The 24,217-nt window shown below is 59.1% G+C and overlaps 1 protein-coding gene across 1 annotated transcript; it reads left to right on the top strand.

Annotated features, from left to right (window-relative positions):
- Positions 1 to 361: 361 nt before the first annotated feature.
- Positions 362 to 21,669, top strand: MMP15 (matrix metallopeptidase 15). The gene is made up of 10 exons (XM_003263109.3): positions 362 to 1,311; positions 12,237 to 12,385; positions 13,013 to 13,141; positions 14,656 to 14,963; positions 15,318 to 15,479; positions 16,393 to 16,646; positions 17,007 to 17,145; positions 17,986 to 18,136; positions 18,288 to 18,403; positions 19,784 to 21,669. The coding sequence occupies exons 1-10, from the start codon at positions 1,150 to 1,152 to the stop codon at positions 20,221 to 20,223; spliced, it is 2,010 nt and encodes a 669-aa protein (XP_003263157.3). The 5' UTR covers positions 362 to 1,149; the 3' UTR covers positions 20,224 to 21,669.
- The last annotated feature ends 2,548 nt before the right edge of the window (positions 21,670 to 24,217 follow it).

Here is a 24,217-nt window from a genome sequence, read left to right as displayed (position 1 = left end):
GTGTCCCTCCTAAACCTGCCTCTTGTCCGCCGCAACGCGCCCTCGACGCGCACAAAACCCTCACTTTGCTACTGAGGAAAGTTATTCAATGGCCAGAGACACCCTGGGGCTTTTGAAAAGAGGTTTCCGGCTGACAAATATCCATATATATATATATATATTTAAGCCTAAAACGACTCTTTGGTCCCTCTCCTAAGACCTCCTTCCCGTCCGCCTCGGCCTCAGTATCCCCCACCAGGTATGAGAAGGAGGAGTCTTCATTCCTCCCAGGCGGGGAGACCACGCCTTCCCTGCTTCCTCCCTCCGCGGGGGGGTCGCGTTGGAGGTCACCCCCGCCCCCTAGACGCTGGGTTGGGAGTGACGCGGGGTGCGCTGGAGAGGTTTCCCGCCGTCTGGGAAGCGTAAACGGACCGCCCACCTGCCGGGCCTCGGCCGCCCGCACCTGCTCGTGAGAAGCCTCCAGCTGGGGCACCGCCCCCGGTCCCCGCCCGGGTCCGCGCACTGGGAGCACACTGGCCCTTTAAGAGCGCGGCGGCCGCGGCGCGCGGGGAGGAGGGCTGGGAGCAGCCCGGAGCCGCGCTGAACTCGCCGGGGACGTCGGGCGCCCGCTCCTTGGCTGGCTGGCTCGCTCGCTCTCTCGCTCGCTCTCTCGGGTCGCCTTCCTGCGCCTCCTCCCGGGACTGCTTGGGGGACCCGGGCCCGGTCGGGCGCGGCGGCGAGCAGAATCCCTGTGCAGGAGGCGCGCGCTCCGGGCAGCGCCCGGCCCCGGGCATGGACAGAGGGAGCTGGACGCGCAGGGGGCGCCGCGGGACTGGGCGGCCGGAGAGCTGAGCCAGACAAAGGCTCCGGAGTTGCGCTCGCTCTCGGGAGCCGGGCCCCAGGCGCTGGGCGCCGAGGCTGCGGGACCTCGCGGGGGTTAGCTCCGGCCGGCCCCCTTTCCCGCCGGCTGGTTCCGAGCTCCCGGACCTGCCGTGCCCGCTTCTCGGGCTTGGGAATTTGCCGAGGCGACCTAGGCGGCTCCGGCTGGGACCGGGAGCCCGAGGTCCGCGGCGCGCCTGCCGGGCCAGGAGCCAGGGAGCGTCGCAAGTTTCCAAGGCGCGTGCGAGGATCCGGCGTGCAGTGTTGCGGGCTGGGCTGGGCGCCGAGAGCATGGGCAGCGACCGGAGCGCGCCCGGACGGCCGGGCTGGACGGGCAGCCTCCTCGGCGACCGGGAGGAGGCGGCGCGGCCGCGACTGCTGCCGCTGCTCCTGGTGCTTCTGGGCTGCCTGGGCCTTGGCGTAGCGGCCGAAGACGCAGAGGTCCATGCCGAGGTAAGACCCCCGCCCTGCCCTTTGGCTGCGGGCTGGAGGCTTGGAGGGAGAGGCGCCACGTCCGCAGCCTGGGACTTGGAGGTGGAGGGAGCGGAGACGCGCCCCCCTGTTCTGGGCCGTGGAGGGGAAGAAAGCGGACTTGGCAGTCTGCCCCTCCCCAGCTCGCCCTCTGCAGCGCACCTCTTCGCAAACCCTGGAGGGCGCAGGGCCTCGCGCCTCCCCGCTACTCCTACAGCCCTGTTCTGGGCACTGAACCCCCACCCCGACCCCCTTACATTCAGCCTGTGTCCCGGGAGCCGCTTCAGCCGCCCCCAGCCCTTGCCTCCCCTCCTTCCTTCCCTCCAGGGCAGCCGATTCCTCGAGAGCCCGGCTGGCGCGCAGTGGCGCTCTTTGCGAGTGGGGAGGGGGCTGCTCTCGGGGACAGCCACAGGCGGAGCAGGAGCTGGGCGGCTGGGCAACAGCGCTCCTGCCCAGGTGGCCTCTCGTCTGGGTGATACCGAGCCGCGCACGGCGGGCCGGGATGGAGGCGGGGGGATGGGTGCAAACAGCTGAGGCAGTGGACTCGGGTTGCGGAGGCGCTTTGGCGACTTTCTGCGCTCTTGCGAGGAAGCCTAGCCACGCCCGGGCGGCGTCCTAAGGACGGACCCTGCCTCCCACAGCGCTGCCTCCCAACAGCGCCCCTACGCCGAAGCCCCGGGTTGGAGAGGGTGGACCCCGCGCCTCCTTTCGCTAGGAGCCCGCTTGGCGTCCCTCCTGGGGTCCCGCTCTGGATGGGTCCCGCGGGTGACCAGGCGCGGCATCCCGGCGTAGAGCCGAGTCCAGCCAGCGCCCCAGCTCCATGGTGTCTCCCGAGCGCGGACACTGAAGGCCCCAGCTTTCTTGCCCCAGAGCAAGAGCAGGGTCCACTCTTCCCCGACTTCTAAGACCTGTGCCCTGCCCCAGATAGGCGGGGAGAGGATTGGGCGGGGGAGTAGGGAGAAAGAACCACCCCGGAGCCGCTTCTGCACGGTGCTCAGGCCTTGGTGCCCTTGGGCTGCCCGGGCTGCGGGCCTGAGCGCCGTTTCTATTTGCAGCTGGGCTGGTGCTCCCTCCCTGGCCCACGGCGGCTTTCCCACCTCCCCGGGCTGCCTGGGAGATTTTTCCGATGGAAGCTTGCCCTTCCCCGCCCTACTTTAATAAACGCATAGAGGAAGGGCAGGGAATTCCTCCTGGGCTCGAGTTACACCTCCCAGCCATTTCCCCACCTGCTCTGCCCTCCCTCCCTGGCCTGGCCATGGGAGAGCTGAAGGGAGCCAGGCCCTGGCAGGAGGCAGGATAGGAGCCCCGCCCCGACCCAGTCTGGCCACCCTCCCCCACCCCATTCACACAGGCAGGCAGGAGCTTTAGGGGGCTCCTGTTGGTGAGGATTACCCCTCAGCCTGTGACCCAAGTACTGGGTGGAGAGTGCCATTTGGGCCCACCTGCCACTCTGGGCTGGAGTGCCAAAGAATTTCAAGTCACAGTCCCACCCGTGAGTTTCTAATCTACTTAGGGATGGCGTCTGTACATAGGAAGCAGTGATGGAATTCAATGGCCATGCATTGCTAATGGCATCCTAGCTGGCCAGGAGCTCAGGGATGCAGGGACCTATACTTGGAGGGGCCTCACTCTCTCTCTCTCCTGCTTTTCCAGTTCCATCTCACCCCTACCCCAACTCCCCAGCTCAGGGAGTGCCCACAGCTCGATGCCGCCAGGGAAGAAGCCATGGTTGCATTATCACAAACCATGCTCCTGATCTGGAGGTTGTGACTGTCCTGGAGCCCTACTCCTGGGGAAACATTTGGGTTGGACCTGGGCAGTGGCTGGAAGAGACCCCGGAAGGTTTAGGAAGCCCTGAATGTTGGCAGCCATGCAGATAGAGGGCTAGAGACAGGTGGAGTGTCCCAGCTCCTACAGTTGGCTTTGGGTACAGGCTGCTTCTAGAGTCCCATCAGGTCTGGCCACATGTGGGCCCAAAGAGTCAAATGGCCTCAGCAGCCAGCCCATCTGCCGGGGCCTGTGGCCTCAGACTCCTGGGCCTGGGGCCTCAGACTCCTGGGCCTGGCCTACACCCTGTGTTGAGCCTCCCTTCCTTGGAGAAGGGCTGGTTCTCTCATCCACACAGCTTCAGGCCTCCAGTTGGGTCATGGCTGGGACCTTCTCGGAGCAGCTTGGCAGTTGAACCAAGGCCAGCCCCTCTCCACTTCCTCTCTCCCCTCCCAGGGTGGAAGCCACAGGAGTTTCACAAGGCTGAGACATCAAGGAGCCTGGCATGTGCTAGGAACTGACAGACTCCTGCAACCTGCCAGGCCCTAGCCCACCACTGAGCTGCCCTGTCCTATCCCACATTCTCCCTTGGATGTCCGGTCCCAGTCTGTAGCCATTCCGGGCCAGATCCCCACCTGGCCGAGGTGCCCACTGTTGTTCCTGCCCTGCAGGGCTGAGAGTCTCCAGGTTCACCAGGGGAGCTCTTATCTCACCTGCCTCCCCCTACCCCCCCCCTCCCTGGCACAATTCAGGCCCTCAGCCTTTTTCGTGGAGGTGACTCAGGCTACCAGAGTTCACAGGTGTGGTGCCACCACCACCAAAACAGATCCACCCACCTTTCCTGAACAGGCCCACGAGTATCTTCCTAGCCCCTACCCAGCCACTGAGCAGATGAGGCAGCGGGGGTGGGGGCGTTGGGAGGGGGTCAGCGTGAATTACCATTTTGACCTTCAGGTGAGCCACAGTCTTGGGTGTCCTGCGCTTCAGTCTCTACTAGCCCTTCCATGCTGGCTCTGGGGGGTGGCGGGGGGGGGCACTGGTCCCTTCTTTTTTTTAAATAGAGCAAAACTACAGATGCCATCTGTGCCCACCAGCTAAGAAAAGGGGGTTAATAGCGGGGCCTCGTCATTGGGAATCTACAGAAGCTGAATCTTCTCCCCCTCCCCTCTTGTCTCTGCTTTTTACTCTGTTTTCTTGCTAGTAGCAAATCACTCCTCTCCATGCTCTGTCAAGACCCAGAGAGAACTGGTCTGATTGGCACAGCCAGGGACCTAGATCTCATTGGGCCATGCCCTTCACACCCAGCCCTTGCCATGTTTCCGAGTTGGGGCTGCCCTTGGGTCCAGCCAGTCATCTGTCTCCTTGGAGAGAACAGCCCAGTGTAAGCTCCTTGTCTGAGCAGTGTATTGGCCTGACCTTCCCACTGTGACCTCTGAACATAAATACCTCCTTTGCCCCACCCCAAGGGATGCCGATACTTAAAAGATATCCATGAATGTGGAGAGGAGCAACATGGAAATACACGCTATCCCCACCCCCAAAAGAAGACTTTCCCCAAAAGCCCAGTGCCCACTGCTGTCTCTTATGCCCATTCAGGATGGCTACACTGCAGGCGTGGAAAATCCCCTCCCTGCTGAGCGGTTTGTTCTGCTGTCCCTCTGTGGCCCTTTTGTTGTTTGGTCCAGATGTTCCCTGCCATCATCACCTCTGCCCCGCTGGGAATTTGATCTCTGCCTCAGGCTAGCTGTGGTGGTCGCTATGAGAACCACTACTTTCCAGATCAGATCAGAATGGGTATTCTCCATATCATCCCAAAGCTTAGGTGGCTCCCTCTCTTGGACACTCCAGCAGGAGCAATGCTTTGGTCCTGGAGATGTGTTTTCTGAGTCAGCAGAGAGCAGTTGCAGACTCTGCTCCTATCTCTCTCCTTTACAAAGAGGGTCCTGGGAGAAGCCCACCATTGAGTGTGAGGACCGGGACCCTGAAGGCGGTTGAATGCTCCAGACTTGAGACACAGTAGGCACCATCTGGCTGGACAGCCCTGAGTGACAGCTCAGATAGGGCTGCTCCACAGTCAGACACAGGTTCCAGGGATTCCTGAGACCAGAGGCCATGGAGCTGGGCCTGGATCCCAGAGGCAAAGAGGGATGCCTCTTCCCTAATCCCATGGCCCTCGTGGGAATGGAAGAAAAAGTGGGAAGAGACCCAACTCAGCCTCCAGTGTCAGGACAGGTGGATAAGCCCCTGGTACCAGCCATTAGCTAGCCCCTGGAGATGCCCCCCATCCTGCTGCCATCGGCTGGTGGTGATGCAAGCCAAGGTCTAGATCACCTCTCCAGGGCACTGGCACTGCCTTGTCCTTCCCCTAGGACTGACTGTCACCCTGTAGGGGTGAGAGTCCAACTCCACATTCAGCATTTATGAGCATGGCACTTGATACGCAGTGCAAAATAGTGCACAACACGGTGGCCTACACCCTGTGTCCAGAGCCTCCCTGGCAAAATTGTGCAAAACAGTGACAGAAGCAAATGGCATTTACTGTTGGGCAAGTCACTGAACCTGTATGAACTTCAGGATCTCTATGACAAGGGAATAGCAATGGTATATTTGCTTGATGGCGTTACTGGGGAGATTCATTGCATTTATGTGCAAAACACTAAACGCTATGCACAATGCCTGGCATGGGGGGCCTAAGGAGGCGCAGGTGTTATTTTTGAGCACCTTCAACATACTTGTGTCTGTTGTGGACGCAGACTAGGGATGTTTTGTAAGCATTTTCACATTTAATCCTTGTATTAACTCTTCAAGTGTAGATACTGTCATTACCCAATCTACAAAAGAGGAAACTAATACTGTGAGTTGAGAGAAATGACCCCCGCATTCCATAGCCAGGGAGTGGCAGAGCTTGGATTTGAACCCAGCTCAGTCTGGCCTGGAATCCAGGTTCCCAACCCCCATGAGGGGTTAGAGGCTACAGGTCAGAGTCTAGGGTGCCATCCTGTGGAAGTTCCACCAGGCAGAATTCTGCTGGGCCTGATCCAGGTGGGAAAGAGGTTTCTGAGGTGGAGCCAGAGCTGCCTGAGCTATGTGAGCCAAAAGCCCTCCCCAGGCCCACCCAGCCTTGCCCCCATCTCTCCAGCCACCCAAGCTCTGCCCTGTGGACAGCCCAATCTAGGAGTCAGCACCTGCAGGGAGGTTTCCAGGTGAGGACCCAAGGCCGGGCCCCCAGCCAGGCCCGAAACTCCTGGCTAACAGAGGCCTCCTCACCCCGCCCACTGGCCAGGGAACCCGGTTGTTTTTTCCTCCAAGTTAAGGAGTGTGGGGCAGGCTGGAAGGCTGCTGGGTAAAGAAGTGGTCAGACCTCAAGACGTCTTCCTCCTTCCTGCTTCTCCTGCTGGACTTCCCCACCACCCAGAGTCCCAGCCCCCACCTGCAACTCGCTTTAAGACCCATGGGAGGGAGCAGATTTAAGCCCAAACTAAGCATATATGTCCTAGAACTGCTGAAATGTGGACCATGCTGCCTCTAAAGGTAGTGAGCAATCCACCAAGGAGGACCTAGTTCGATGCGGCCTTTTTTTTTTTGTTTTTTTTTTGAGACAGAGTCTTGCTCCTGTGGCCCAGGCTGGAGTGGAGTGGCGTGATCTTGGCTCACTGCAACCTCCGCCTCCTGGGTTCAGGCGATTCTCCTGCTTCAGCCACCCGAGTAGCTGGGACTACAGGCGCCAACACCACGCCTGGCTAATTTTTTGTATTTTTAGTAGAGACAGGGTTTCACTGTGTTAGCCAGGATTGTCCCAGTCTCCTGACCTCGTGATCTGCCTGCCTCGGCCTCCCAAAGTGCTGGGATTACAGGCGTGAGCTGCCGTGCCCTGCCCATGCCACCTTTCTTTACTGGCCTTGGGGGTAGTTGCGCCATCGGTGCTCTCAACCCCACTTGGTGGGTCGGAGTGATGGTCTTGGCCCTATTTTGCAGAGGAGGGAACTAAGGCTCAGAAAAGTTATCCTAGCCATCTTCCGTTGCTGGGAGGCCTGTTATGTGGACTAGCAGTCGGGACCAAGGGGCAGCCTTCGGGGGCTGACTTCCGCTCAGCATGAGGAAGGGCTAACAGTCATTGCTGTCCAGAGAGAGAATGGGCTGCCTTGAGTGGCAGTGAGCGCCCCCTGTCTGCAGGATGCAGGCTGGATGAGTTTTTGGCCAGCTGTAGTCCATGGAGTCCCGGCGGGTGGCTGGGCTTGATGGTATTGGGGCCACCAGCTGGTGAGTGGACTCTTGGCTCAGGTCCGCTGATCCAGGTGGGCCCTGTGGGCCTGGAGTGCGCACCCTGCCTTCTGCAAGCTCCCTGGCTCCTCCAGGACTCGTCCCATTCAGCACAGGCTCTGTGCCTAGTGGCTGGGAGTACAGAGCTGGGCACAGCCTTGGCCTGCTCCCTAGAGCCCTCAACACCAAGACTACAGGGTAGGGGAGATGGGCATGGTGAGGACCTCACAAGGCCACAAAAGGTCTGGGGGCCAGATCCATCGCTGGCAGCCTTGACAAGGCTTCTTTTGTGCCTGGCTGGGCAACTCTGCCTGGGTCTGCTCAGATTGCAGACAGAACCTGGGTGACAGAGGCAAAGCAGAGCCCAGTAGAAAGTGTCCTTATCGCCTGGGGTCTGATAAGGGCCCTGGGGAGGGGGGATGCCGGCCAGCTCCACAGATCTGAGTGCTGGATGAGCTGGAAGGGCCGGCTGGGGCGGCGGCAGCAGACGCTCGCCCCCTCCCCCACCCCACTCCCACTCCCCCACCGTGGCGGCTGCTCACTGCACAGTATTGATCTAGCGGCTTCTTACACCAACCCTCTCGGCAGCCTGTGGGGGAGGGTGGACTGAGATGGCCCAGCGCCCAGACCCGGCCGGAGATGTTGGGTGTGGGGAGGATTAGGCACCCTTCCCCGTGCTGTGCTGGGCACTGCTCCTGAGAAAGGCCCAGTGTCCCCAGCCTGAGGCCAAGAGGAGCTGGCCTGGTCCCATAGCCCCAGCTCCAGCCCAGATCAGCTCTGGGACCCTGGGTGAGGCACTCACTATCTCTGAACCTTGCTGTCTGTATTATGGGAATGGTCACAAATCTACCCTTCAGGAGTGGCTGTGAGCATTCATTAGGGGCTGGAATGGGTGGCTGGCCCATGCCAGACTCAGGTGCTGCGGTTATGACCTCTGCTGTGTGCCAGGGGCCAGGAACCCCCCTTCTGACTCCTGGTGGCCCATATCTCCTTGCCACTCACCTGAAGTGTCAATAAATACTAATGGGATGGGGTCTGGAAGTCAAGAAAGAAATTGGCCAGGCATGGTGGCTCAGCCTGTAATCCCAGCAATTTGGGAGGCCAAGGTGGGCAGATCACCTGAGGTCAGGGGTTCAAGACCAGCCTGGCCACCACAGTGAAACCGTGTTTCTACCAAAAATAGAAAAATTAGCTGGGCATGGTGGCGCATGCCTGCAGTCCCAGCTACTCAGGAGGCTGAGGCAGAAGAATCGCTTGAACTCAGGAGGCAGAAGTTGCAGTGAACCAAGATCACGCCACTGCACTCCATCCTGGGTGACAGAGTGAGACTCCTTCTCAAAAAAAGAGATGGCTGAGAGAACCACAGTGGCCAGTGCCCCCCACAGCAGCCCACACCCCAAGCTGCAGAAGGGAGGGGCCCTCATGGCCCCAGAGCCCTCCTTCCCTCCCACTGGACAGTGGCCTTGGTGGCAGAAGAAACCAAGTACTGCTTCAAATCCTGTCCTACTCTGCCACTTACAAGACTTTCTGAGCCTCAGTTTCCTTACTTGAGAAGCAAAGCTTCACCCACTTGGCTTACCCCACCTGTGACTCTAGGTAACAGGAAGAGGTTCCTTGTATTAGGGACAGTTTTTACAGTCACCAGGAGGAGCAGCAAGAGCTTGAACACTGGGACTGCGAGTTATGACCTGAGGACTCATCTGCGCCTTTTGCCCAGTGGCAGCAGAGCAGCTCAGCAAGCTCCCCACGCTGCCCACCTGGAGGCAGCAGCACCTCTGGCCCCACCCCCACGTCCCCACCCCCTGCTGTCTCTTCCCTCCTGTGTTCTCCTGAGCTTGTCCCACTTAGTATGGCAGGAGGGTGCCGGGAAACTTCTTTCTGGACCCTGGGGAAAGGAGGAAGCTCACAGTCCTATGGGTGGTATTGCTGCCACCCGGGCAGATTTATGGGCACTTGGCATTCAGCCACCCTGAGCACACTTTCACCAGTCAGGCATGCTCTGTCAGCTTCGCCTTGTTATCCAGAGGTTTGGGTGGTCTGCGCCAAGGCTGTGTTTCTGCCTACCACCCCCCAACTCCCCCAGTCATTGCCCAAGGGGTGCCCCATCCTCAGCCTCTGGCTCTTCTCCCCAGGTGGCTGAGGGTTCAAGCTTGGCTGATAGCGAGATGGAAGCTCTTGACTTCCCTGGAACTCAATACTGTTTTCTCTGTGTGGAGGGTCCATAGTGCCCTTGGGACCCTCCTGGCAGCCCCTGAGCTGGCCCCGGGGTTGAAGGGGCCCCTCTGCCGTTCTCTGGAGCTCTTCACTGCAGACAGGCCAGCTCCCTCGCTTTCCTCCCCAGGGCCCCAGCCTGATCCTCCCCCACCCTCCCCTCCTGTCGCTCCGCAGATACCGCTAATCAGTCCCTCCGTGGCCCATGATTGTGCTCCCAGAGATATTTTTACCTTATGCAAATAAGTGATGTAGAGGTGCCCTCATCTGCCGGCAGCCAGTCCCCCACCACTCCCCCAGCCTCCAGCTGCATTCCCTTTGCCGTTAGAGCTCGCTGAGCATCATGGCCTCGCCTTCTAGATCTCCCCAAGCACCTTCAGGAAAACTGTCCTTTAAGGATGGTGGATCTGCCACTCCCCACCTTCCAGCACAGGAGCCTTGGGAGAGGTTTCCCATGCTTGGGAAGAACAGGGAGGGTACCCACGACATTGCCAGTATCTTATTGAGCTGTGGGAATGCGCCCTGGGCCAGAGGTGAGGAGTGCTAGTGGAGGGGTCCTAGGGGCCTCCTGCCTCCCTCCACTCTGGGGTCCTGGTGGAGCCTGGCCCATCACCAGTCTTGGGAAGTCCAGACCCATCAGCCCTCTTGGTCAATGATGGGTCGAGGAGGCCAAAGGCTGCCTGCCCCAGGGACAACCACACAGGCCTCTGGTCTCTGTCATTTGCACATTTGTCGAGCACCATCTGCTGCCCAGGGTGGTGTCAGGCACTAGCGTGCACTTTACATTTCCTCCTCACAGAAACCCAGGAGATGAGGCAGGTCCTGGTGCAACCCCCTGTTACTGATGACCAACTGAGAGATGAGGAGGTGGAGTCACACCTCGGAAATAGCCAAGCCAGGGTCTGCCTAGCTCCACCTGTCCCCAGAGCTGGTGGTGGTTTCTCAGCTCTGCATTTCCACCTCATTGCTCTGGGGCTGTTTCCCGGGTTCTGAGAGGCCTCAAAGCTGTGGCTGCACATCCAGTCTGTGACCCTGGCAGCTTCTCCATGCTACCCCTCCTTGGGTCAGCAGCTGCTCCGTCTATCAGCAGCCTGGGTACCACTGAGCTGGCCTGCCCAGCCACACCAGGGCCCTGGCCGGGTGCCAGGGCTGGGCTGGTGGATGGCACCGGAAAACAAGTGCCTGAGGTATTAGATGTAACGTTGGTGGCAGGCAGATATGGCTGTCAGCCTAAAGCAACCACTGTGTCCAGCTACTGCCCTGCTCCCTGGGCCCTCGGGGTGCAGCCCTCACATCCCAGAGCACTCAGAGTGCCGGCCTTAAGGGCTTCTCACTCTGGAGACCCCCAGAAACCCAGACAAGTCAGACACTTGCAGTGTCCAAGGTCCAGGGCAGCCCCTGGCCTCTGGTCACTGCCTCCCGTGGCGGTCACCATGCTCTTGAGGGCTTGAGGACGTGAAGCAGGCAGGGCAGAATCCCCTCTCTACCACAGCTTGGCCTGGCTCTGCCCTTTGGCTTGGCTGTGCAACCTGTGGGGTATGGGTTCCTTGCTTTATATAGGTGTGCTGGGTCTCCCAGGGAGACTGTAAGTTCCTGAAGGCCAGGATGCCTCAGCCTAGCCCTCCCATGGCCCCCAGCTGGCACAGAGGGTGTTCAGAAACATCTGGCAGGGTGGGTGGTGGATGGATGAGAAGACTTGCCAAGCAAGCCTTAGAAAGGGAAGGGTACACCCATTGTGTACCAGCTTTTTCCAAGGCTGTTTTCCTCAAACCTCACCCCTCAACAGCCCATGGTTCCCCATTCTATAGGTGAGGAAGCTGGGGCCCAGGGAGAATAAAGAGTTTGTAGCAGAGCAGGGACGGGGCTTCAGGCTTCTGTCCTACCTTCAAGCCTGGGTGGGTACCTGCATCTGTCCACTCCTTCCAGGAGATTTAAGGTCTTTGGGGAGCAGTGCCAAAGAGTAAGGCGTCAAAAGGTCCTGAATCCTTTTGGGTCCTTGGCCTGGTAGGGGCCCACCCTAGAGGGGCCAGTGCAGTTGTCAGCTACTGTGGACACAGCTTCTGTCCTAATGGGGGAAGACAAATAGCAAACACCTAATTGAAATGTACAGTGCATCAGATGGGTGATAAGCATAAGAGGAAGGAGGGGGCTGCAGGGTATAGCTGATGGGGCCTTTTTTAACATGTCAGAGAACACCTCTTAGATAAGGTGGTATTGAAACAGCGACCTGAAGAAAATGAGGATGAAAGCCACACAGTTGTCTGGCGGGAGAGTGCATCAGGCAGCAGGGGCAGCAAGTGCAAAGGCCCCTGCGGCAGGAGCATGCCCGGCTGGGGTGGATGGTGGTGAGGGCCAGCTAAGGTGGGGTGACAGAGTGAGGGCCTTGTGGCTCTTGTACAAATGGCTTTTCCTTTGCAATGAGAAATCTTCAGAGGGTTCTAAGCAGAGGATTGATCAGACCTGACCTGGCCTTTGTTCTGGCTCTTATGTGAGGAGAGATGACTGGGAGGAGGGTGCTGAGGCTTGCACGGTCACCTGGGCAGGAGGTGATGATGGCTCAGATAGGGCAGCGGTGGTGGAGGTGGTGGGAAGCGGTCGGCACAGGCTGTGCATGTTTGGAGGTAGCAGTGCTACCAAGATCTGCTGACGGAGTTGCGGCTTCTTTGCAGAACTGGCTGCGGCTTTATGGCTACCTGCCCCAGCCCAGCCGCCATATGTCCACCATGCGTTCCGCCCAGATCTTGGCCTCGGCCCTTGCAGAGATGCAGCGCTTCTACGGGATCCCAGTCACCGGTGTGCTCGATGAAGAGACCAAGGAGTGAGTTCCCCCCACCATCCAGACCCCACAGGCACCTGCCTTCCATCTGGCCTGCTCTCAAGAGGGCTCAGCCTGTGGAGTTTCCAGAAGAGAGTGACCTAGACAAGAGATGCCAAATGGTTTGGTCCTCCATGTCACTTCTGATTGGTTGGAGTGGCTGCCCAAAGCCTTGTATTGAGAAAGCTCCAGGGGCAGAATCCAGGCCTTGGCAGTAAGGAGCACAGTGATTAGTGATGTCTGACATGGCCAAGGGAGTGTGGAGGTGCAGTACGGGAGCTGTGGAAGGGAAATCGTAGCTAGGCATGGCTATGAATCTAATAAGTGACATGACCTAAAGCCATGTCCCTAAAAGAACGCACAGAGCATAACGTATCCAGGACAGAAGGCCTTGAGCGACCCTCCATTACTGGGTGATGAGAGAAGGGCTCACCTTGACTGAGCCACTCCTGGGCACTCAGTCTTCCAATATAGGCATTTTGCCCATTTTACTGGAAGTTGAAGCTGAGAGTCCCCTGTCCCCACCATGTCATAGGAGGGGCAGCTGGGAAGCCTGGAAGTGGCAGTGCCAGAACAGGCAGGTGTGTGGAGGGGAGGCTCCCTGTTCACCCTTCTGTGTCTGTGTCCCAGGTGGATGAAGCGGCCCCGCTGTGGGGTGCCAGACCAGTTCGGGGTACGAGTGAAAGCCAATCTGCGGCGGCGGCGGAAGCGCTATGCCCTCACCGGGAGGAAGTGGAACAACCACCATCTGACCTTCAGGTAGGGGGCTCAGCTGCCCAGGGAGGCATCTGCCCCTCAGCAGGCCGAGCCTCAGGCCTCCTTTCCCAGAGCCCACCTCAGGGCACCCAACCTCAACAGTCCAGCCCGCTTTCACGCTGATGAGACCAGCCACACACGCCAGGCAGTCTCCCTCGAGGGAAGGTCAGGACCCTTCAAGCTACTTCTGCCCTGTCCTTCCCCACCTCCCACCTCCCGGCAGGCAGGGGCTAGCCTCACTGGGCACAGCTGGGCTACTGCCCCAGCACAGACTGGCAAGGGGCGGGGGACGGCTAGGGTGCAGGAATCCAGGCATCCATCAAGTGAACAGGCAGCAAGTCACCTGCAGAATCCTTGGTTCAGGGGCCCTATCCTTTTTGCTGAGTTCTTGAGCAAGAAAACCCCCCAGCCAAGTGTGCCTTGGGCCATGTGGTTGTCCCCAGGGGCTCCCCTTGTTGTTCCAGTCTGGCTCTGTCCCGACTCTGAGCTCCATCTCCCAAGGAAGAGTGGTTCCCATGGTCACTTAGACCTCAAGCCCCCAGAGTGAATTCAAGGTCCAACCAGCTAAAATATTCCCTTCAGGTTTAATGGAAGCCTCTCTAGCACACAGAGCTGAATCTGATTTGTATAGGTAAGAGCAGGCCTCACCATACGTCATCAAATGCAGTCTCTGGCTACAACTTACTTCCTCTAATCCTCACTGGAACCCTGTGAAGAAAGTACCCCCCCCACCACACACACACACACACACACACACACACACTCTTTTCTAACTTAACAGATAAACTGGAAATTGGCCAGGCACAGTGGCCCACACCTGTAATCCCAGCACTTTGGGAAGCCAAGACGGGTGGATCAGCTGAGGTCGGGAGTTCGAGACCAGCCTGACCAACATGGAAAAACCCCATCTCTACTAAAAATACAAAATTAGCCAGGTGTGGTGGTGCATGCCTGTAATCCCAGCTACTTGGGAGGCTGAGGCAGGAGACTAACTTGAACCCAGGAAGTGGAGGTTGCAGTGAGCCGAGATTGCGCCACTGCACTCCAGCCCGGGTGACAGAACAAGGCTCCATCTCAAAAAGAAAGAAAGAAAGAAACTGGAAATCAGAGAGTCACTTACCCAAGGTCACACAGATACTGTTAGAGCCAGGCCTTGAACTCAGGTCTGCCTGACCCTGGAGCTCAACATTGAGAACTGCTCAGCCTGTTTCCCAAACCTCACCCATTTGCATCCCATTTTCTAGACTTTTCCCCCAGCCACATAGCACCTGTATTTTAGTTTACTTAATGTCTCGCTTACTTAAAATCAGTTTATTTGCCACAATGCAATCTTAATTTAATGATCTTCATGATCTCCTGGATTTGACACATTCGAATTATGATTTACATCAAAGCAAACTGCCAATTGATAATGACGGGTTTGTTGATGACCTTGCATGCGCTCTTGGGAACATGCCAGCAGAGGATAGTAGGCCCTTGGCCCTGCATCCGCTCACTCATCTCCCATCCATCCCCAGCATCCAGAACTACACGGAGAAGTTGGGCTGGTACCACTCCATGGAGGCGGTGCGCAGGGCCTTCCGCGTGTGGGAGCAGGCCACGCCCCTGGTCTTCCAGGAGGTGCCCTATGAAGACATCCGGCTGCGGCGACAGAAGGAGGCCGACATCATGGTACTCTTTGCCTCTGGCTTCCACGGTGACAGCTCGCCATTTGATGGCACCGGTGGCTTTCTGGCCCACGCCTATTTCCCTGGCCCCGGCCTGGGCGGGGACACCCATTTTGACGCAGATGAGCCCTGGACCTTCTCCAGCACTGACCTGCATGGTGAGGACAGCTGGCCAGGGTGAGGGGCAGGGCAGGTGGCCCCGGAGCTGGGCAACAACACCCTGCTGAGTGGGTTCAGCAGCCACGGGGCTGGGAGGAGAGAGTTCCCCTGTGTTTGTCTCTGGATCACTACACTCGATTTCAGTCTGTTGTCCCACCATCTCCAAGGGGAGGCAAGAAAGGATGATTGTACCCATTTCTCAGATGGGGTTGTTGTAGACTGAAAGAGCTCAGCCTCTTCCAAGAGGGAAGCAAGGGCAGGCTCTCTGGCAGCCTCAGCCTGGAGGGTCCAGGGTGATTGAGTCCTGGGACTGGCCAGAGTTGACTGTGCTGCCCCCCTTCTCTCCCCAAAAGGAAACAACCTCTTCCTGGTGGCAGTGCATGAGCTGGGCCACGCGCTGGGGCTGGAGCACTCCAGCAACCCCAATGCCATCATGGCCCCGTTCTACCAGTGGAAGGACGTCGACAACTTCAAGCTGCCCGAGGACGATCTCCGTGGCATCCAGCAGCTCTACGGTGTGTGGGCTGTGACCAGCGGGCTCTGCATGCCGCTCTCAAGTCCCTGCCCAATGAGGAGTAGGCATTGCTGTCATCCCCATTTTGTAGATGAGGAACCCAAGGCCCAGTGAGGATTAGTGACTTGTCCACATCATTTGGGGAATAAATGGTGGTACTGGAAATGAAACCCAGGGCAGGCTGCCTCCAGGGCCTGGGCCTCACTTGAGGCTGTGGCTGCAGGCTAGAGGCCTTGAAGGGACACAGCTTCCTCATGACCCTCCTCTCCTCCTCACCCTTGGCGGTATTCTTACTAGACCACAAGGGCCTGGGGGATCCCAGGACCCGCCTCCTCCCACCGTCACTCCCAGCCCGAGCCTGTCACCACTCTGTCCGCAGTGCTGCTGGTTTATCACTTCCCAGTGGCTTTGAGGAAGTGCCAACCCCCACCCAGGGCCCACCCGAGAAAGTCTCCAGCAGTGAGGTCCCCTGGGCCAGTTCAGTAGGCCAAGGCACTCTGTGCCCACACCGAGCCCTCCTCGGGGCTGGCACCTCCTGCCATGCTGGGCACTTGACGGGCACCCCTTGCTGCATCCCCAGCAACTTGGAAATGCAGAGTCCAAAACACCTGAAGCCAGGGCCTGGAGCCTCTGCTGGAGCAGGCTGGCATCCCAAGGGGAATGTCCCCAAGGGGACATGCAGGTAGACACCCTCAGGAGCACAGTGACCCAAGGTCAGTGTGGGGAGGTCGAGGAGGGGCTGGAAGGAGGAGTACCCAGGTCCCACCGAGGATGGAGGCAGGTGTTGGGGAGGGGTCTGCTGTAGATGGACAGGATTTTACTTTCCACCTGGGTGGGCCTGTGCTGGGGGCCCCGGGCCCCAGGGTTCTGAGTAGGAAAACAGACCTCACTTCTGAACCCCTGCCTCTCTGCAGGTACCCCAGACGGTCAGCCACAGCCCACCCAGCCTCTCCCCACTGTGACGCCACGGCGCCCAGGCCGGCCCGATCACCGGCCGCCCCGGCCTCCCCAGCCACCACCCCCAGGTGGGAAGCCAGAGCGGCCCCCAAAGCCAGGCCCTCCAGTCCAGCCCCGAGCCACAGAGCGGCCCGACCAGTATGGCCCCAACATCTGCGACGGGGACTTTGACACAGTGGCCATGCTTCGCGGGGAGATGTTCGTGTTCAAGGTCTGGCCCCGCCTTCCATGCCTGTCCCTGAGCCTTTTCCCTGGCTACTCTGGGCCCCCTGTCCCACCCTCACTCAGCAGGCCCCGGGGAGCCACTAAGCCCTCAGCTGTAGATGGGGAAGAATCCAGCCCAAGAGGTTGAGGGACTTGCCCAGGGTCACACAGCAAGCCCTGGTGCCAGCTCCCCAGCTCAGGGCTCTGTTTCTGTGCAGCCCTGGCTTTCCAAGCCACTGCCTGCCTCAGTATCTCAGTGTCCTCTCCTTGGGCCCACCCTCACCTGGGAAGGGGTGGTTTGAGGATGGCACCTCTCCCGGCCAAGGCAACTTGCCTGCGCTGCCCACTCACACCACACCCTCCCCAGGGCCGCTGGTTCTGGCGAGTCCGGCACAACCGCGTCCTGGACAACTATCCCATGCCCATCGGGCACTTCTGGCGTGGTCTGCCCGGTGACATCAGTGCAGCCTACGAGCGCCAAGATGGTCGTTTTGTCTTTTTCAAAGGTGAGCAGGGGTAGGGTTAGGGGGTTGGGCACCCTTCCTGCCATGACCTCTGACCCTGCTGGATCTGAGAGAAGAGGAGGTGAAGGGCTGCATTGCATGTCTGGTCCTGTGCCCCCACTGTGAGCTCACTCCGGGAGGATGGGGACATGGCAGCAAGGCGGGACGGGAGGAAGATAGAGCCCGGGGGCAGAGTTGGACCTGCAACCCAGAAGTGCCTGGCCACCTTGTGCAGCAAAGGGCTCAGCCCTGCTTCCCTCTGTCCTTGCCTCTTTGCCTCCTGCAGCCCCATCCTCATAAGAACAGGTGCCCCCAGCCCACTCCGGGACCAGATTTCTGTGGTCTGTCTGCAGAGACGAGGTCTTGCAGGGCAGTGCCCCGTGATGGATCCACCGGGGCTCTGACCCCACTGTCCTGAGCTTCAGCGAGGCAGGAACTCCCTGAGGACAGGGCTGGCCCCACACTAAAAGCAGGGAGCCCTGGGCCACACACTGTGAGGGCTGCGGGTGTGCTCCAGGGACACAGCCCCCAGACCCAGAGGCCAGGCAGCCCCCTCCCCATACAAGAACTATATGTGCGGGGGTGGATGTGCACATGGAAGCAAGGGCTGTGGATGGCATCTGGCATGTATGAGTGTGAACGGGTGACTCTTGCTCATGGGAACAAGTGTGCCTCAGGTGTCTGTGAGTGCAGCGTGTGATGCGCGGGTGATCTCATTGTATGTTGTCATGGATATGTAGAGGGGTGTGAGTGTGATTTTGTGGGCCCAGAAGAGCATTCTTTTCCTGCACACACCCCTCAGCCCCAGGCCTGTCCTCACTGTGCCTGCCACCCCTCCTTCAGGTGACCGCTACTGGCTCTTTCGAGAAGCGAACCTGGAGCCCGGCTACCCACAGCCGCTGACCAGCTATGGCTTGGGCATCCCCTATGACCGCATTGACACAGCCATCTGGTGGGAGCCCACAGGCCACACCTTCTTCTTCCAAGAGGACAGGTGAGCAGTGCGCCCCTCCCCTAAGGGGAGAAGGCCCCAGCTAGGCCCCCCTCAACCTCAGGCCTACCCGGAAGGAATCCACTGCCTGTGGGGAATGGGTCCTGTCCCAAGCAGGGTCTCTAGGTCCACAGCCTGGTGCTTTTGTTCACAGGTACTGGCGCTTCAACGAGGAGACACAGCGTGGAGACCCTGGGTACCCCAAGCCCATCAGTGTCTGGCAGGGGATCCCTGCCTCCCCTAAAGGGGCCTTCCTGAGCAATGATGCAGGTACCTGGCCAGTCCCTCCCAGTTTGCCCAGCACCTAATACCCCCTGCTACACACACCATGGGGCAGGGCTTGCCCAAGGTCACCCGGCACTGTGACGGTGTGTATGGGAGACACGCTGTGTCACGCTCTGGGCTGGGAGCTTACCCAGCTTGACACCCTGGTCTTTCCTGCATAGTTAAAATTCCCTTTTTACAGACAGGCAAACTAATAAACCAGAGAGCTTGAGCAGAGTGCCCCAAATCCCACAGCCAGGGAGGTGCGGAGTTAGGATTCCAGGCCAGTCCTGCCTGCGTCCGGAGCTGGAGCTCGGAACTGCCCTGATGCCCACAGAGTCCAGCCACCCCCAGGCAATCCTAGGGGAGCCTTGAGCCTGAGTGGGGCAGGCTTGGCTCAGAGTGTTAGGGGTGAAAATCCTCCCAGGTCATCACTCACCTACCTAGAAGGAAAGCCCTGTCTCTGTCATTATAACCAAGAGACAGGGAGCTGTGCCTCTTCTGTTTCTCTAGCAAGGTCTCTAGTGCATTTAAGAAAAACCAGCCAGGTGTAGTGGCTTACACCTGTAATCCCAGCTCTTGGAGAGGACGATGCAAGAGGATCGCTTGAGTCCAGGAGTTCGAGACCAGCCTGGATAACATAGCAAGACTCTGTCTCTACAAAAAAATATTTTAAATCAGCCAGGTGTGGTGGCTTGCACCTATAGTCCGAGTTATTTAGGAGGCTGCGGTCGGAGGATTGCTTGAGTCTGGGAGGTCAAGGCTGCAGTGAGCTGTGATCGCACCACTGTACTCCAGCCTGGGTGACTCAGGGGGGACCCTGCCTGCTTTGCCAGTGCTCAGGCCGGTTACACAGCTTCTGTATGTGAGCTTGGCACTCTGCAGCTGCTCTGATCTCTTGTGCTCACCCCTTGATTGAAACCTGGCCTTGCCTGGTATTGATGGGATGCTGGCAAGGTGCCCAAGGCCAGAGAGCCAGCCCAAGGCAGCACCAGGTTCCTTCCGCTCTAGAACAACTGTGGGGTGCTGTGTGGCCTTGAGCAAGACCCCGAACCTCTATGGTGTGAGGTAAAGCCAGTTCTCGGAAGGGGCAGCAGGATCCCTGACTGCAGCCCCCAACCCAGCAGGCTATAGGACCCTTCCAGGCCCTGCCCCAGCTAATGTCAGTCTGGTCAGGAAGCCCAGGGTTCTAGTCGTACCCTTAGCCCAAAGCCCTCTGAGCCTCAATCTGGCTTATGCAAGTTGAGAAGGGGCATATTTGAAAATACTCAGGGAAGCAAATGATAAGAAGGGTGTTTTGAAGCCCTCAGCATGTCCTGGCCTTTGATTGTTCTCACTGGTGGTTCAGCTCAACCTGACGCCACTCTGGCCTCCTTGCCCCTACAGCCTACACCTACTTCTACAAGGGCACCAAATACTGGAAATTCGACAATGAGCGCCTGCGGATGGAGCCCGGCTACCCCAAGTCCATCCTGCGGGACTTCATGGGCTGCCAGGAGCACGTGGAGCCAGGCCCCCGATGGCCCGACGTGGCCCGGCCGCCTTTCAACCCCCATGGGGGTGCAGAGCCCGGGGCAGACAGCGCAGAGGGCGACATGGGGGATGGGGATGGGGACTTTGGGGCCGGGGTCAACAAGGACGGGGGCAGCCGCGTGGTGGTGCAGATGGAGGAGGTGGCACGGACGGTGAACGTGGTGATGGTGCTGGTGCCACTGCTGCTGCTGCTCTGCGTCCTGGGCCTCACCTACGCACTGGTGCAGATGCAGCGCAAGGGTGCGCCACGTGTACTGCTCTACTGCAAGCGCTCGCTGCAGGAGTGGGTCTGACCACCCAGCGCTCCTGCTAACGGTGCTCAGGGGGCACCTGTGGTTCTGAGATGGCTCCCAGGGGTTCCCTCCGCCCCCAGGTAGGGACCCCTCTCAGCCCTCACACACCCTGTCTGCCCCGCCCTCATTATTTATGCCCAGGTGTTTGTTTTGTTTTGTTTTTGGCACCTTACTTGACAATTTGTTTCTGTTTCCCTGACCGGGGCAGGGTGTTTAGAATTTTCTAAAGGTAGTTCTGCTCCAGACAGGGAATTAGGCCCCCATCGTCCTCTGGCTTGGCCACAGCCAGGGGAGCAGAGGGGCAGAGGCCCACATTGGAAGAGCAGCACCTCCTCAGCCTAAGCCCCAGGGCTGTAACTGCCAGGCTCTCTTTGCCCAGTTGGAGACTGTCTGGCCTCCCTGGTCCCCTCCCTCCCAAGTGAGTCTCTCTGGGCCTTAGGAAGAGCCTTCCACCCAGGGGCAGCCCCAGGCCAAAGGGGACCTGGAAGGGAGGTGGGCCGTGGCCCTTGAGTCCCCGTTGAGGCTTGGTTCCTTCCCAATCCAGCGGACTTCCCAATCCACTTCTGACAGCCTCAGCGACCCTGGCTCCTTGTGCCAGAGAACCCAGCCCACCCCCGGCAGCAGCTCCCAGCTCCCACCTCCCCTTGGGCCCACATCTCCTTCCCTCTCTGGAGAAAGGGCCCTGGGCCTGCCTCACCACGGACCAAAGGGAGTCTGCCAGGGCCCCTCTCCCCAGGGAAGCAGCCGCCTCGTCCCTAGCAGAGATGCCTCCCTGAGCTAGAACCCTCTGTTCCTTCCCTGCACCTCCTCCTTCCCTCTCCCACTCACACCACTAGCCTCAGGGGTCTGAGCTCCAGCTCCCTCGGGCTTCAGCTGCCAGTGTCCTGAGCCCCAGGGAGAGGGGGCTGGTGGGTGCCTAGGCCTGGGCAGTGAATGGGTGCCCACAGTGCCAGGCACTGGACATGAGGGGTTCCTCCCTTCCAGCTCCCTGTGCCCCCAGGGTCCTGGGAGGAGAGACACTGGTGGGGATAGGCCAGCCACGCATCAGACTGTGAACCCCACGAAGGAGCCCATTGTGGCCTAAGAGGCTGCCCTCCTGCGCTCAGCCCTGAGGACAGATGCCTCCTTCCTCTTTTCCTTCCCAAAGCAAGCAGGAGGCCGTGGCTGCTGTGGGAAATGGTACTGTACAGCTGGCTCTACTTCCCCATGGCCCTGAGCAAGTGGAGTCTGCCAGCCAGGATCCCCGAGGCGCTTTGGGGGTGAAGGGTTCTGCTGGCCTCTACGAGTGGTTTCTTGTGCACTGGCACCAAGTGCGGGTCCGGCAGCTTCTGCCCCCTGCAGAACCGGAGAGCCAGCCAAGGGGTGGGGCCGCGGGGGTTCCGTGTCCACCCCCATACATTTATTTCTGTAAATAATGTGCACTGAATAAATTGTACAGCCGGCAAATGTGTCCTTGTTTGTAAGGCCTTGGGCTGGAGCCTTCAGCTGGAAGGGCGTGCAGGTGGTGGGGGTCCAGCCCATGCTAGGGTTAGGGGGCTTGACCTCAATGCCAAGGAGACGTTGTTTCAATTCCATGGGGGGTCCTTCCCGATGGCCCTTGGAAACTAGGCCCTGGGAGGGTCAGAGCTTAGGGCTGCCCTCAAGAGTCCAGAAGAGGGAGAGGCAGGGCACCTGGGGTCACCCTGCCGGGGTGGGGCAGGGAGGGCGCATGGAGTTAGTTTGCCGTTTGTTCATGCTGAGAAAAGACAACCGAGTTTGCCACAAGCCCTCCCCATCTAGGAGTGGAGGAGGAGCTAGGCCAGTCCTCCCAGGCTGGGTTCTGAGCACTGACGGGAGCCCAGAGAGAGATGGGAAATTGTGGCACTTTGATTCCAAAAGTTCCCTTCCCCACACATGCTGCTCAGAGTGGTGGGCACCCAAGACCTGCCCTTTCATCTTTGAGAAGCAGAAAATCCCACCCAGGCCTGTGCAGGGTGCAAGTGATACCCCAGGAGGGCAGGAGACTGAGGCGTCACCATCCCTAGAGTCTGAGCATGGCTGTGGACCCAGGAGGTCCTCCTTAGCCCCCACATCCATGCTCTTGGCCAAGCCTCTTAGGTACTAGCCTGGGCCCTCAGGAATGTGATGATTTGCTGCAGTAGGGGTCGCACCCCCACCACGGAGCAGGCCAGGCCTCTGCAAGTCCTCAGGCAGGGTCGTTCCGCCTGTTTCAGGCCCAGCTCCCACCCCCACAACCAGTCCCATCCCGTCCTGCCCCTTCCTCTCTTTGTGTTGAAACTGGCTGGGGAGAGTAGGAAGTGCTGGCCCTTGGAAACCTCGAAGGCCTCTCGGGCTCATCTAGGAAACAGCCGGTGAGTTCCCTCACCACAGGGGCCTTGGCGGCAGCAGGGGGAGGTTCCAAGCAGCCGCCATCTTGTCAGCTTTCGTGTGGCAGAAGCCACGGGGTCCCTCCCGGGTCTGCCTCCTACCTGAGTCCCTAGGGTCCCCCAAAAGCCCAGAGGTCACCGGGCAGGTGGAGGGCAGTGTGGGGGCCCAGGGATGAGAGGAGAGTTTGAAAGGCCTTGAGTCAAGCCCTTCCTCAGAGCCAAGGCCAGGGGAGAGAGTTGGCAGAGACCTCAGCTCCTCAGGAAACTGCCTAAAGAGGCTTCCTCCCCCAAGCTCGATGCTAAAGTCTCAGAGGCCCAGTGGCTGAAGGCACGGCCCATCCAAGAGCCCTATCTATCCTTGTGGGGAGCTTTGCATGAGGAGGGGTGGATGGGACAGCTAGGCCCTGTCTCCCCTATGTCCAGAGAGCCCAGAGCCCAGGCCTGCCTGAGGCCTAACCCCCATCTCTTCTTCCCAGGATTAAACAGGAGCCTGCACCTTTAAATCGTTTTTTTGTTTGCTTGTTTTTTAATGTGACTGTAACCTAAACTCACCTTGGGCCCCTCACAGCCCCCATTCCCTCAGCACCCTTTTTTCCTTTACATTTTTACTAATTCCCAGCTGCGAAAACTAAGACATTAAAGATAAGCAAAAAGAAGAAAAGTCTCAGTTGCCATAATCTCTCAGCCTGTGTTGACAATTTGACATGTTTTCTTATGACTTTATTTTCCTGCATTTGCACAGTTTGGAGTTTTAGAGTCTAAAACATCCGGTGCCTGAGCCCTGGTGCTGCTGTGGGAGGTGGACAGAGGATGCTGGGTGGCTGCAAGGTGTTGGCAACCTTGCAGGCAAGGGCCTGGCGCCGGGCACGTGCTAAATGTGTGATTGTGACCCCAAGGCTCACAAGCTCCCCATCTACATTTTACTCAGGAGAGCAGAGGCTCAGAGAGGTGAAGTGACTTGGCCAAGGTCACACAGCTAGGAAATGGCCATGCCAGGATTAGGACCCAGCTGGACCAACTTGCACCACAGCCCAGCTCTACCGGACCCTGGTGCTGCCGGAGCATCAGGACGGGCAAGGTGGCCCCTGCCAATCAGCCTTCCTCCCCGCACATTCTATGCATCGAAGACCCCAGGGCCACCAACAGAGCCTTCTTTCAGGCCGGGGCAGGGGCTGAATTGGCTGCTTCCTCCCCCTTAAACTTGGCAGAAAAGCCTTTTTGTTGTGGCTTACACAGAGGCCATTCTCCTCCGGCTCACGGGAAGGAATGCTGGCTTCCTGCGCATCCACAGTGCCCAGGCCATAGTGGGGTCCTGCGTGTAGGTCCCAGAGGAGCCCCTCCACACCCTCCAGCCCTGCCTCTGGGGACTTTAGCTCCCAGACTTTCCTCCTTACACTTGACAATTTGAGGAACCACACGGGGAGGTAGGGGACAGCCCCCCTCGGCTACCTCGGTAAATGCCGGGAATTTTAAGCCTCACAGCACTTTCAAGATGCAGCAGTTCCACCCTCAGCTGACTTCTCAAGTGGCCTCATGACCCACAAAGTGCTGGCAGAGGCCCCTGCCAGGCTTCTCACCCTGTCTCAAATGTCCCCTGCACTTGCCTGCCTCTATGCCTTTCCTTACAC

This window comes from Nomascus leucogenys, chromosome 2 (genome assembly GCF_006542625.1).
Source record: "Nomascus leucogenys isolate Asia chromosome 2, Asia_NLE_v1, whole genome shotgun sequence".
Lineage (NCBI taxonomy): Eukaryota > Metazoa > Chordata > Mammalia > Primates > Hylobatidae > Nomascus > Nomascus leucogenys.
The sequence above is the reverse complement of the archived record's forward strand: the minus strand, read 5'-3'. Positions and strand labels throughout refer to the sequence as shown.

What these genes read in the sequence shown, in the direction of transcription:
- MMP15 (XM_003263109.3), top strand. Translation starts at nt 1,150, where the DNA reads ATGGGCAGCGACCGGAGCGCGCCCGGACGGCCGGGCTGGACGGGCAGC. An exon ending in ACGCAGAGGTCCATGCCGAG is followed by an intron (nt 1,312 to 12,236) that starts GTAAGACCCCCG and finishes GCTTCTTTGCAG; the next exon opens with AACTGGCTGCGGCTTTATGG. An exon ending in GGGAGATGTTCGTGTTCAAG is followed by an intron (nt 16,647 to 17,006) that starts GTCTGGCCCCGC and finishes CACCCTCCCCAG; the next exon opens with GGCCGCTGGTTCTGGCGAGT.